Here is a 12,662-nt window from a genome sequence, read left to right on the forward strand (position 1 = left end):
TAACTACAGGCCTGTTAGTTTGACATCTGTAGTATGCAAGGTCTTGGAAAAAATTTTGAAGGAGAAAGTAGTTAAGGACATTGAGGTCAATGGTAATTGGGACAAAATACAACATGGCTTTACAAAAGGTAGATCGTGCCAAACCAATCTGATCTCCTTCTTTGAGAAAGTAACAGATTTTTTAGACAAAGGAAACGCAGTGGATCTAATTTACCTAGATTTCAGTAAGACGTTTGATACCATGCCACACAGGGAATTATTAGTTAAATTGGAAAAGATGGGGATCAATATGAAAATTGAAAGGTGGATAAGGAACTGGTTAACAGGGAGACTACAGTGGGTCCTGCTGAAAGGTGAACTGTCAGGCTGGAGGGAGGTTATCAGTGGAGTTCCTCAGGGATCAGTTTTGGGACCAATCTTATTTAATCTTTTTATTACTGACCTCGGCACAAAAAGTGGGTGTGTGCTAATAAAGTCTGTGGATGATACAAAGCTGGGAGGTATTGCCAATTTAGAGAAGGACTGGGAAATCATAGAGGAAGATTTGGATGACTTTGTAAACTGGAGTAATAGTAATAGGATGAAATTTAATAGTGAGAAGTGTAAGGTCATGCATTTAGGGATTAATAACAAGAATTTTAGTTATAAGCTGGGGACGCATCAATTAGAAGTAATGGAGGAGGAGAAGGACCTTGGAGTATTGGTTGATTATAGGAGGACTATGAGCTGCCAATGTGATATGGCTGGGAAAAAAGCTAATGCGGTCTTGAGATGTATCAGGAGAGGTATTTCCAGTAGAGATAGGGAGGTTTTAGTACCGTTATACAAGGCACTGATGAGACCTCACCTGGAATACTGTGTGCAGTTCTGGTCTCCCATGTTTAAGAAGGATGAATTCAAACTGGAACAGGTACAGAGAGAGGCTACTGGGATGATCTGAGGAATGGAAAATTTGTCTTCTGAAAGGAGACTCAAGGAGCTTGGCTTGTTTAGCCTAACCAAAAGAAGGTTGAGGGGAGATATGATTGCTCTCTATAAATATATCAGAGGGATAAATATTGGAGAGGGAGAGGAATTATTTAAGCTCAGTACCAATGTGGACACAAGAACAAATGGATATAAACTGGTCATTGGGAAGTTTAGACTTGAAATTAGACAAAGGTTTCTAACCATCAGAGGAGTGAAGTTTTGGAATAGCCTTCCAAGGGAAGCAGTGGGGGCAAAAGATCTATCTGGCTTCAAGATTAAACTCGATAAGTTTATGGAGGAGATGGTATGATGGGATAACATTGTTTTGGCAATTAATTGATCTTTAACTATTCATGGTAAATAGACCCAATGGCCTGTGATGGGATGTTAGATGGGATGGGATCTGAGTTACTACAGAGAATTCTTTCCTGGGTATCTGGCTGGTGAGTCTTGCCCATATGCTTAGGGTTCAGCTGATGATAATTGGGACTTCTACTAGAATATACTAAATTTTTAAATCTGACACTTTCATTTTCAAAGAAAATTCAGAAGAATAAGCCTGAGTGGTATTGTACCCTGCAAGAGTAGGGAGCTCACACATGCGTCATCAGTGTGGGTGCAAAAAATGAACACTTATTTAATTTCAACAAAGATGACAAGTGAGAATTAGCTGTTTTTCAGCAAAGATGACAAGTGAGAATTAGCTGTTTTTCAGCAAAGGGAAGTCGGGGACTTGTGGGGGAAGAGTCTGTCTATCTGAGTATTCTATCATAGTAGTATCTGGGTATTCTAAACATTTCTTTTAGGTAGGGAAGTATTATCCCTATTGAGGGTTTGTCTACACGGTGCATTAGTCTGCAGTAACTGGAATATAAATTGTAATGTGCAATAGCATGATGTGCACTAACTGGTCCATGTGGACCCTACTGGCATGCACTAAAAGTTCCCCAGTGTACACATTAATGCACACTAGGGAACTTTTAGTGCCCACCAGCAGGGTACACACATGCCAGTTAGTGAATGACATGCTAGTGTGTGTTAGAATCTGCACATCAGCTAGTGCAGACAAGCCTTAAGTGATTTACCAAAGGTAACACATGAAGCTGGGAATTAAATCCAAATCTCCTGAGTCCCAGTCCTGTGCCTAAGACACAACACCTTTCTGATCACAAGACAGACAAAAGTGTGATAATTAATTGTTCAAGTAGCAGTTAGTTATAACTTGAGTGTTTTAGTTGTGTACTTGCTTTATAAATGGACTGAATGTAATCACTGTTTTCTGTAAGTAAAATTTTACCATGTTAATTTAATTTTCACTTTATCATTACAAGGCTGATAGATAGTTCTGAACAATATTAGAACACTTATAATATAAAAATCAGGTTTTGTTATGTAACTCTATGAATCCCTAAATGAGTGGTTTTAAAAATCTATCAGTTGTATTGCTTGTGGTGATAAGAGAGAATTAATGGTTGTCTTATTTCTTTCGAAGAAACTTTTTGTGAAGAGAAATTTATTTACTGTGTATGGAACTGCAGGCTCTTTAGTTGCTCTGTGTTGTGTTTAAGGTTTTACAGTCTTTATAGTTGTAGGCTTTTAAATTATGTTACATATGAAGACAATATGTGTGAATGACTGTCAAAATTTGACACAAGTTGAGGAATTGGATAGTTCACCTGTCACACATGGCTTCACCTTTTTATTACTTTGTTTTACATTCCTGGTATCTTAATATTCCAATGTTTCAGTGTCCATAAAAAGAGCAATTTTCTGTCTACATGTTGGTAGTGCACCACTCACTGGGACACCTAGCAATATCACCCTAACTGTTCCAGAAATGGATTTTTAATGAGGCTTGCTTTTTTCATTAAAAAAAAATGCTACCTTGTCTTCTACAAGGTAACCCACTGTTGGATCCTAGCTATGCTTGAGTTAGAAAAACATCTTAACAACTGAAGTAATTTAAAGAACTCTCTAAAAGGCATTTCTTTAGAACTACTTTTAGGTTTTCCTTAAATTTACAGTATTAAATCTGTATTTAATGTGACTGCATAATATTTTTCAAACCTGCGTTTTATGAGACTAACACGAAATATATCAAAATTTGAATGACTGACAGATTATCCAGCAATACCTGTCACTCTCACAGTAGAACCTTGCTAATAAACTGCTCTTATAATTCATTCCAATTTTTGCTCTTATGTGGGGGAAACACCATTTTAAATACAAGGTGCTGTAGTGAGATGTCCTTTTACTAGGGCTTAATTACTTTTTTTTTTTTTACAAAATAGACTATAATGTGTGCGCTAGTGTAGCCCTGGTCACTTGGAATCCTCTTATCCTACAGGAAAGTGAGTGTCTCTTCACCCCAAAGAGCAGAAGAGGATTAAAGTAGCCAAGACTACCTATTATATAATTAAGATTAAAATAAATGACTGCAATAAATGAAGAAATTGCGTTGTACTGCATCGTGTTTTCCTTTTTAACATCCTAATTTGCAAAACTCAGTATTTCACAACGGTGCAATACCCTAATGGTCCAAACTATCAAGGTCCTACTATATTTTACCTAAGAAAACATTGTGCATATTGTATATAGACAATATATTGCTTGTTGTTTCTGTATTTCCATAACTTTGCCCTAAATTTCAGAATATTTAAGATGGCTTTAAAAAAACTGTACAAAATTGTAAAATCTTTTATCTTAATGTGGCATAATTATAAATTACATCTTCTGCCTTTTATATATGTCAAGATGATGATTACATTGAGAGAAAGAGGTGTACACTAAAGTTGTGTAAAATTCAGCTGTTTGCATGCACAGGGCTTTGTGTGAACTGTGTTCGTTGCCAGGGGTTTGTATAACCTGCCCCCACATCAGTTTTGGTCTAAACTTGGGGTTTGAACAAAGCAAAAAATGCAAACAAAATCCATGAGTTTTGTCAAGTTTCAGGCAAGATCTTAAGGATGGCATAAGCTTAAAATTTTGAGTCTGAATTTCAGTTCTCTCCTCCCCAAAACTTAATGGGATTTTGGATGTAGGGATTTTGAGTCAGGCTCAACTCTAGTGGAAACACTGCTTAACACAAGGGTTTCAATCATACAGAATTTGGATTAATTGCTTAGTACTGAAATTGGATGTAATAAATTGCGATGTATTAAACATTTGGAAAATGGCAATCTGTTAATAAAAAGGCCAACATTATCATATTTCTTTTAAAGATATATTTTATTTTTCAGCAAAGATGTCCAGAAAGTTAAGTTTGCCAACTGAACTAAAGCCTGATTTAGGTAAGTTCAAAAATAAAGGTTGACCCATATTGCAACTGTGTTTTATAGGAAGAGTAAATTTCCATAAAGTAAGAATCCAAAATATGTGTTTAAATAGACATGTAAAATCTCAGTTGTTGTCATCCTAATTGTACGCACACAGATTTATGCGTAGTTGTTAAATTTTTATCTGAATTTTTTGAGGCTGCTGTAATTCTTATGTCAGTTACCTTGTGATGTCAGGAATGTTACCAGAGGAATATTACCAGAAAAATGTCATGTCTGTTTGGAACCACATAACAGGGAAAATGAAGTTTTACAGACCTCCCAGGAGATTTTAATTAAGGTCCTATTCTGCAAACAGTTACACTTGTAGTTGACTACAACCAGGCTACTAACATGTTTAAAGCTAACATGTGTAGAGCTAAGTTGATGTATAACTGTTATAAGAAAATGTTATTTTACGATTTTGTTGAGACATAGTACAGTAATTTCATAGTAAACATTCTAGTTGTACAGCTTGCATATTAAAGTTTAGAAACACAAATGATCATTCAGTTGCATAATTAAAGAGGCTTAAAATAAGCATATTTTTCAGCACATTGTTATCTTTCTTGAATATTAAATCCACAAATGTAGATATAGTTTTATATCTGTCACAACAATCCTATTTTGCTCAGAAAAAGAAACTGGAGAATTCTTATATAATGCACACAAGAAAGGTACATGCAAATCAAAAGTCAAAGGGACAGAATTCAAGAAGTCATTTGCAACCCCCAGTTTCAGTGAGTTACCAGAATTTTGGTTAGCTTCTCTTACGCTCGGTAATGGGTCAATTCAATTTTATCTTCAATATGCAGCTCAGTTGGAGACCGTATAATTAAGGCACTTCTATTAAAAAAAAAAATTTGACTGCTTTTAAACTGATTTTCCAAGATTCTTGTTAATGACAGGAAAATATAATCTGTAGCTAATCATATCTACAAATTACTAAATTTGGGTATTACCGATATTTAACTGGAAAAACCCTTGATTTATTTTCTTCCCCAGTAAATATTAAAATCTTAAGAAGAATCTTTTTGATGAGGGTGCTATAATCAGTAGCTGAAGTTAGCAGAACAAACGATTCATCATGTATTACACGTTATTTTCGCTGGATATATGACTCTGTACCATATTTTCTTACTATAATGCAGAAAGTAGTAACTTTTCAGATAAAGCACAGTTACCTAGGAGATTTTCTCTCAGTGGGGAAAACAATGTAGCCCATTAATGAAATGGCTCATTATGCTGTGCAGTAATGCTTCTATGAATAAATTACATAAGTAAATTCTGTTGATTAAACCTCAATCCTGCTAGTACACAGAATTTCCAACTGTATCTGTGTACCAGTGAGGGCTTAAAACTAGCATAATCCAGGCCTAAACAAAGCCATAGTGTAAACTACACCATATTTTCAGTGATAAATTTGATTTGCCTTTTAGTAAAAGCATTGGGAGATGCTAACTGAAAGAGAATGATTTGTCAGGAATTTAAAAATCACACTCATGCTTGAGTACAAAAGAGAATCTCTAAAAATGTTGACCTCTCTGGTATTTACAATGTGTGCAGCTGGTAACACATGCTGATGCAGATGTTGGTAGCATTTCCATTATAATAGCCTATTTTTAAGGAGTTGCACAGTAACTTTGAATTAAATTAAAACAAAATTACTTTGTGCTTATGATTTGAATACCCTTTCATGGAGCTACTTTGTGCTCAACCTTCTTTTAGTCCAGGGATGACTGCCGGAAAAGCTTATCAATGTCACTTCCTATAGCACTCCAGAAGAAAGTCTTCAATTACCCAATTTCTTTGTTTTTGAACATTACCACCAAAGAACTTTAGGTTTTTTAAGTGACCTATGCCAGAAGTTCAGGCTAATGTGAATAGCCAGTGAGTCCTCCTTCCATCAATCTCCTAAAGTCGGAGAACAGGACAAGCTATTTATCACCATGGTATGTGGGTCCCTTTACAAGCTTAAACTGAGATGTTTGTCTCTTACTAAGATAATAAAAGGCTTCTGCTGTTTGATAAATGACTGTCTTTTGTCCCATGCAAAAGATGAACACACACAATGACCATCTAGGACAATTATATAGTGGCGTACTCTGCAGTTGAAGAGATTGTTGCAATTAGAATACAGCATAGAAAATGGGGTCAGTGGGCAGGAGAGGAAATGTAATTAGGGAAATATTTAGCAAAAGGAAGTAATCTATGGAGTGAAAGTTACTACATGCTTGATTTTTAAAGAACTATCTTTACAAAATATGCTAAAAAATCCTAACTGTAGTTTATTTTGAAACTTTATGCTGTATTTTGCAGTGCTTTTTAATTAATGTAAACTTGTTTCAGATGTCAGAGACAACTCCTTCAGTCGATCCCGGAGTTCCAGTGTAACTAGCATCGATAAGGAATCCCGAGAAGCAATTTCTGCTCTTCATTTCTGTGAGACTTTCACACGGAAAGCAGATACATCACCTTCTCCATGTTTATGGGTTGGGACTACTCTGGGTACAGTGCTAGTCATTGTACTGAACCTACCCCCAGGAGGAGAACAAAGACTAAGTCAGCCAGTAATTGTTTCTCCCAGTGGTATGTACAAGACAGGAGATTTGCTGCATAACGTGGCTGGTATTCTGCATTATTATTCTTGAGGGGTTTTTAATGTTTTTTTCTCAATTATGTAATAATTCCATAAATAATTATACAGTGCTCCCTGTTTAAGTCAGGACAGCGTAGTGTTTTGGTATTCTAGAAAGTTGCTATGTCACTCATGTGTTAGAGATAACTGATTTGGAAAATTGCTAATCAGGTTAAGTCTGAACTGCAAATTTACAATCTGGTATAGGAATATCTGGTCAATGGGGACTACTGTTTGTGTAGCAAGAATGACATTTGAGTAGCTCTACTGCAACACACACAGTGTTAACAGTATAACTAGAGGGAGACAGCAAGAGAAGAATATTGTTAGATGCCACAATCTTTTTATTCACCTTGGTCTCAATGAAGTTCATATTAGATTTTCCCACTACAAAAAAGAATAAAAGTTGTTTGACTATAATGATTGAACCAGCTGGTACTATGTCCTAAGGACAACATTCTTCTCTCAGACCCATATGGCAGATTTCAGCTTTCCCCCTATGCTATCTCTGCTTTTCCTCAATGCATAGAAACTATCATGACCTGCTCTTTCCTGGTCACACACCTTGTTCAACACCAGTGTCTTCGGGTCACTAGTTCAGCCCTTTTGCCTGTCTCAGCGTCCTTTCAGAACACTTGCCTGTGAATATCTGGCCTGGCTGCTTTTCTTTCCTCTATTTCAAGGGCCCTCTAGATCTCTTCAGAAAAATCCTGATTGATTATGTCTTCGATTTACAGGTTGGAAAAACCAAAACTTTTATTTAATCTGAGTAAATATAACATAACAATAGCTTTCAGTAACCATTATACTACTAGGAAGGAAGATGCAAGAGAGCCTGCTCGATTATACCTAAACATGTCTAATTCAAAGAAGAAAACACAGGTGGACACTTCTGACAGTTAATAGTATTCATCATAGATGGTATTAAACACAGTACAATTTATTGATGCTATGTTTTGGAAAGCATAAATGCCTATGAGGAAAAGTGAAAGCTGTATATTTTTAACATCTAAGTTTAAACCACATGGGTTCCAGCTTGGTCCGCCTTTAAAAGCCTCAGCTGTTTCTTTGCACTTTCTTGTCAGTCTCTCTGATTCAGGAAAACATCCCTGTTTAGGAAGGTCGATGTGCTTAATTTCAAGTATATGCTTAATTTCCATTGTAGTCAATGGGACATATACACACACTTAAACTTAAGTTCATGCTCAAATGCTTTCCTGAATAGGGATGGTCTTAAGCAAAAGTTTAAATTTTTTTTTAATTAGATTGGCCAAAATGTTAGTTAATTTGAGTTTTACTGCAGAAGAGACCAGGCAAATCTGAAAGTTCTGTTTGGAAGGATGCCTTTTATGTTTGCCAGTTTTTTTAAAGACTATTATTATGTAGTTTGGAAGACAAGTCAGGAAAATTATTTTAGATATCATGTCAAATTCTATATCCTAGGAACCATTTTGAGGCTAAAAGGGGCAATCCTGAGAGTGGCTTTTCTGGACACTACGGGATCTTTAGTTCCACCAGCACGTGAGCCGTGGAGAGAACACAATGTTTCTGAAGACAAAGATGAAAAGGATAAATCGAAAAAACGGCGGCCTGTCTCAGTGTCCCCTTCCTCTTCTTCTCAGGAAATCAGTGAAAACCAATATGCAGTGATATGTTCTGAAAAGCAAGCAAAAGTTATCTCACTGCCATCACAGAACTGTATTCATAAACAAAACATAACAGAGACTTCTTTTGTTCTTCGTGGAGATATAGTGGCATTAAGTAATAGTAGCTGCCTTGCATGTTTCTGTGCCAATGGACATATTATGACTTTTAGGTAAGATCTATTTAATCATGATTTAAACATTAAAACGAGATAAATTATAGTTCCCTGCCACTTCCTATCCTGTCCCGCAATGCATCCTGTTTCCTCAATCCAGAGAAAAAACAAAAAATATATATTCAATGATGATGATAAACCTGTAGGAATAGTAACATCTTGGGGGTGGAGGAAATTTGGCGACTGGATAATATTGAACTTGAAATTTATTCCTATACGAATTAGGTTCAAGCTATAGTTTAGATGAATTTCTAACAAATAACATAGGCTAAACTCCTCTAAAGTATAATATAAAATTGTGGTGTTTAAGTTTTCACATATGAAATCCATAGTTTACTTTACTGATTTCATGATTTGTTACAAAACTTGTGTTACATATTGAAAGCCAAAACCTGCTCTTCCTTATCCCTATCCCTTGTTTTGGTTTATTTTACATTTCCTTTTTCCCCTCAGTTTGTTCACTTATGTATTGACTGATTTTTTTTTTTTTTTTTTGCTTTAATATTCTCAGGAATTACTTTCTTCCCAACAGTGCTTGCAGAAACATGCACTATTTGTCTAAAATATTGCACAGAAAGAAAAAAAAAAATGCCCAAAGAACATTATTAAGGTTGCAAAGTCAAGCACTCAAGTTAGGAAATGCCAGAATTAAGGCTGCTGTTGTTGCTTTAATTTAGTCCCTTGTGTATGTATGCATTATGATGCAGTCTTTAATCACATCTTTGATGACATTACTTATCTCAGCATGTTTGTGCACACGCGGCAAGTAACTCCCAATCCCTTCCTTTTTTTCCTCAAGGACTCCCAGTCCCAGTTCTCATACCCCAAGTCCAAGTCTTCTTGCCTAGACAGCCCGAGTGTCTTATGAGAATCCCAACTCCCAATCACATTTTCCTTACTCCCACTATCCTACAGTTCTACCCTTCCCCTCCCCTAGGCTCCTTGTCTCAATCTACTGACCACATTTACCCTCACCTGGATCTGGCCCTTGCCCTCCTCAGCATTGAAATCAAGGAACTTCATCCACCTGTCTGGGCCCCGCAGGAGGAGCATTGAGCGCACAAGAGAGACAGGCTCCTGCTTTCAATTCTGGTGCCCTGACCCAGGGTACCACCCAGCCACCAGCAGCTCAAGATACAGTTGTGGGGAAAGTCCTGCTCAGTGCAGATAAAATCTTCATAGATCTTAGTGCAAAGGTCTAGCAAGTATCTGCTAAGCATGTCACACAAATTTTTAAAGGCTTATAAATTGGCTGATTTGGGGTAGATTTTTAATAATTATTAATAATGTTTATTACAGGAATGCATAAAGGCCAACGAAGAGTGGGGCCCATTGTTCTAGACTAATGCTAGGCACTAGAGTGTCTCAAAGCGTACATCTACAGTGTAATTTTGATCTCGGCTAAAAAGACCCATGCTAGCTCCAATTAAGCTAGCATACTCAACTGAACAGTGCCTGCCCAGGCAACAGAACGGGGTAGTTGTCCTGAGCCCAGTCCCATCCAAGACCATACATAGGGACAGACTTAAGGCAGCTAGCCCATCCTGCTGCCTGTGCAGCCATGGCTACGTTACTGTTGTTAGCGCTTGCGCCATCAGAACTTGCATGGGCCTGACTACCCAAGCTGGAAATTACACATCCTACTCCAGTATAGACATACTCAGAGAGATGGCTGCCAGAATATTATAACATGGGAAAAGAATGTTTTCCTTAGCCTCATTCTCAGAAACTGTTGAACCATTTTGGCTGAACTAATAAAAAACCAAAACCACACGGCCTGAGGCAGATACTTGGTATAGAAAGTGTCAGCTAAAATGGTTAAAATTTGGCAAAGATCTAAGTCAGTGGTTCTCAGCCAAGAGTATGTGTATCCCTGGGTGTAGGCAGTGGTCTTCTGGGAGTATTCAATTAATCTAGATCAGTGTTTCTCAACCTGCGGGTCACAGCACGGGTTCAGAGGGATCACAAGTGCAGGACCAGCCTTAGGGGGTGGCAAGTATGACAAGTGCCTGGGGCCCCACACCACAGAGGGCCTCGCAAAGTTAAGTTACATGCTTCAGCCTCACCACCTGGCGCTCGGGCTTTAGACAAGGCTCACAAAAACCAGCTCAAGTATGGCATTGAAATGTAAGCACAATATTTATATTCCAATGAATTTATTTTAAAAAGTGCTGTGACACTTTTTTGTATTTTTATGTCTGATTTTGTAAGCAAGTAGTTTTTAAGTGAGGTGAAACTTGGGGTCTGCAAGACCAATCAGACTCCTGAAAGGGGTACAGTAGCCTGGAAAAGTTAAGAACCACTGATACATGCAACTGAAAATAGGGTCTTATAATGGGAAGCGTCAGGCAACCAGCCCTGCCTATAATTATAACATACAGCCAAACAGTTCTCATAGGTCATTCTAGGACTCTATAGTGTGAGGCAGATATTTCTTCAAGGCCTTGTTTAAAATAAGATTAAGGTAGATCTACTCTGTCAAAAATCCTTAACTCCTAGCCTACAGAACCATAAGAACAAAATATCACTAGTCCTACATGCTTTCAAAACATCACTCAAGAGTGCTGGTCATTTTGGAAGAAGAGAATCACTAAGGAGAAAGAACGAGGAGTACTTGTGGCACCTTAGAGACTAACAAATGTATCTGAGCATAAACTTTCATGGGCTAAAACCCACTTCATCAGATGCATGCAGCGGAAAATACAGTAGGAAGATATACACAAACACATACAGAGAACATGAAAAAATGGGTGTTGCCATATGCACCATAATGAGAGTGATCAATTAAGGTGAGCTATTATCAGCAGGAGAAAAAAAAACCTTTTGTAGTGATAATCAGGATGGCCCATTTCCAACAGTTGACAAGAAGGTGAGAGTAACAGTGGGGCGGGGGGAATAATCATGGGGAAATAATGTTACTGTGTGCAGTGACCCATCCACTCCAAGTCTTATTCAAGCCTAATTTAATGGTGTCCAGTTTGCAAATTAATTCCAATTTAGCAGTCTCTCATTGGGAGTCTGTTTTTGAAGGTTTTTTTGTTGTAATATTGCGACTTTTAGGTCTGTAATCAAGTGACCAGGGAAGTCTCACCCATTTTTTCATGGGGTGTGTGTGTGTGTGTGTGTGTGTGTGTGTATGTGTGTGTGTGTATCTTCCTACTGTATTTTCCACTGCATGCATCTGATGAAGTGGGTTTTAGCCCACGAAAGCTTATGCTCAAATAAATTTGTTAGTCTCTAAGGTGCCACAAGTACTTCTCGTTCTTTTTGTTGATACAGACCAACACGGCTACCACTCTGAAACTAAGGAGAAGTTTATTCTGTTAATCTTATCATCCAGTCTTCTCCCAGTCACAAGATATAACCATTTCTAAATTAACAAATTCATCCAAAATGATGGATAATTAAGATGTCAAAGAAAGTGATCATAAATATGTCATTTAACTTGAAATATTTAAAACAGATGGAAAAAATTATCCTTCAAACTTGTGTGGAAACAAGATGTTTCAGATAGATACATAGATAGTAAATTATATAACATTACTGTATTTTAGGACATAATGAAAAGGACAAATTTTGTATTGATTCATATCATTTTATATAAATCTAGTATATAAAAGAGGGTTGTCAACCATCTGGCTTGGATCCAGCACACTTGATGTATTTGTGTCTCACTTGAAATATGCAGATTGTGTTGAATCTAAGGCAGGAGTGGCCAACCTGCGGCTCCGGAGCCACATGCGGCTCTTCAGAAGTTAATATGCGGCTCCTTGTATAGGCACCAACTCTGAGGCTGGAGCTACAGGTGCCAGCTTTCCAATGTGCTGGGGGGTGCTCACTGCTCAACCCCTGGCTAAGCCACAGGCCCTACTCCCACTCCACCCCCCTCCCCTGAGCCTGCCATGCCCTTGCTCTTTCCCCC

At 37.5% G+C, this 12,662-nt stretch overlaps 1 protein-coding gene across 11 annotated transcripts in view; it reads left to right on the forward strand.

Annotated features, from left to right (window-relative positions):
• The window catches only part of STXBP5 (syntaxin binding protein 5), a 184,306-nt gene that overhangs the window by 153,778 nt on the left and 17,866 nt on the right, over positions 1-12,662 (forward strand). For all 11 annotated transcript variants that reach the window (XM_073337576.2, XM_073337566.2, XM_073337569.2 and 8 more), the window contains 3 exons: positions 4,209-4,259; positions 6,633-6,872; positions 8,365-8,737. In XM_073337576.2, the coding sequence (XP_073193677.1) occupies positions 4,209-4,259; positions 6,633-6,872; positions 8,365-8,737 (664 nt within the window). The remainder of the gene's footprint in view (positions 1-4,208; positions 4,260-6,632; positions 6,873-8,364; positions 8,738-12,662) is intronic.

This window comes from Lepidochelys kempii, chromosome 3, assembly GCF_965140285.1.
Source record: "Lepidochelys kempii isolate rLepKem1 chromosome 3, rLepKem1.hap1, whole genome shotgun sequence".
NCBI classification, from domain to species: Eukaryota; Metazoa; Chordata; order Testudines; family Cheloniidae; genus Lepidochelys; species Lepidochelys kempii.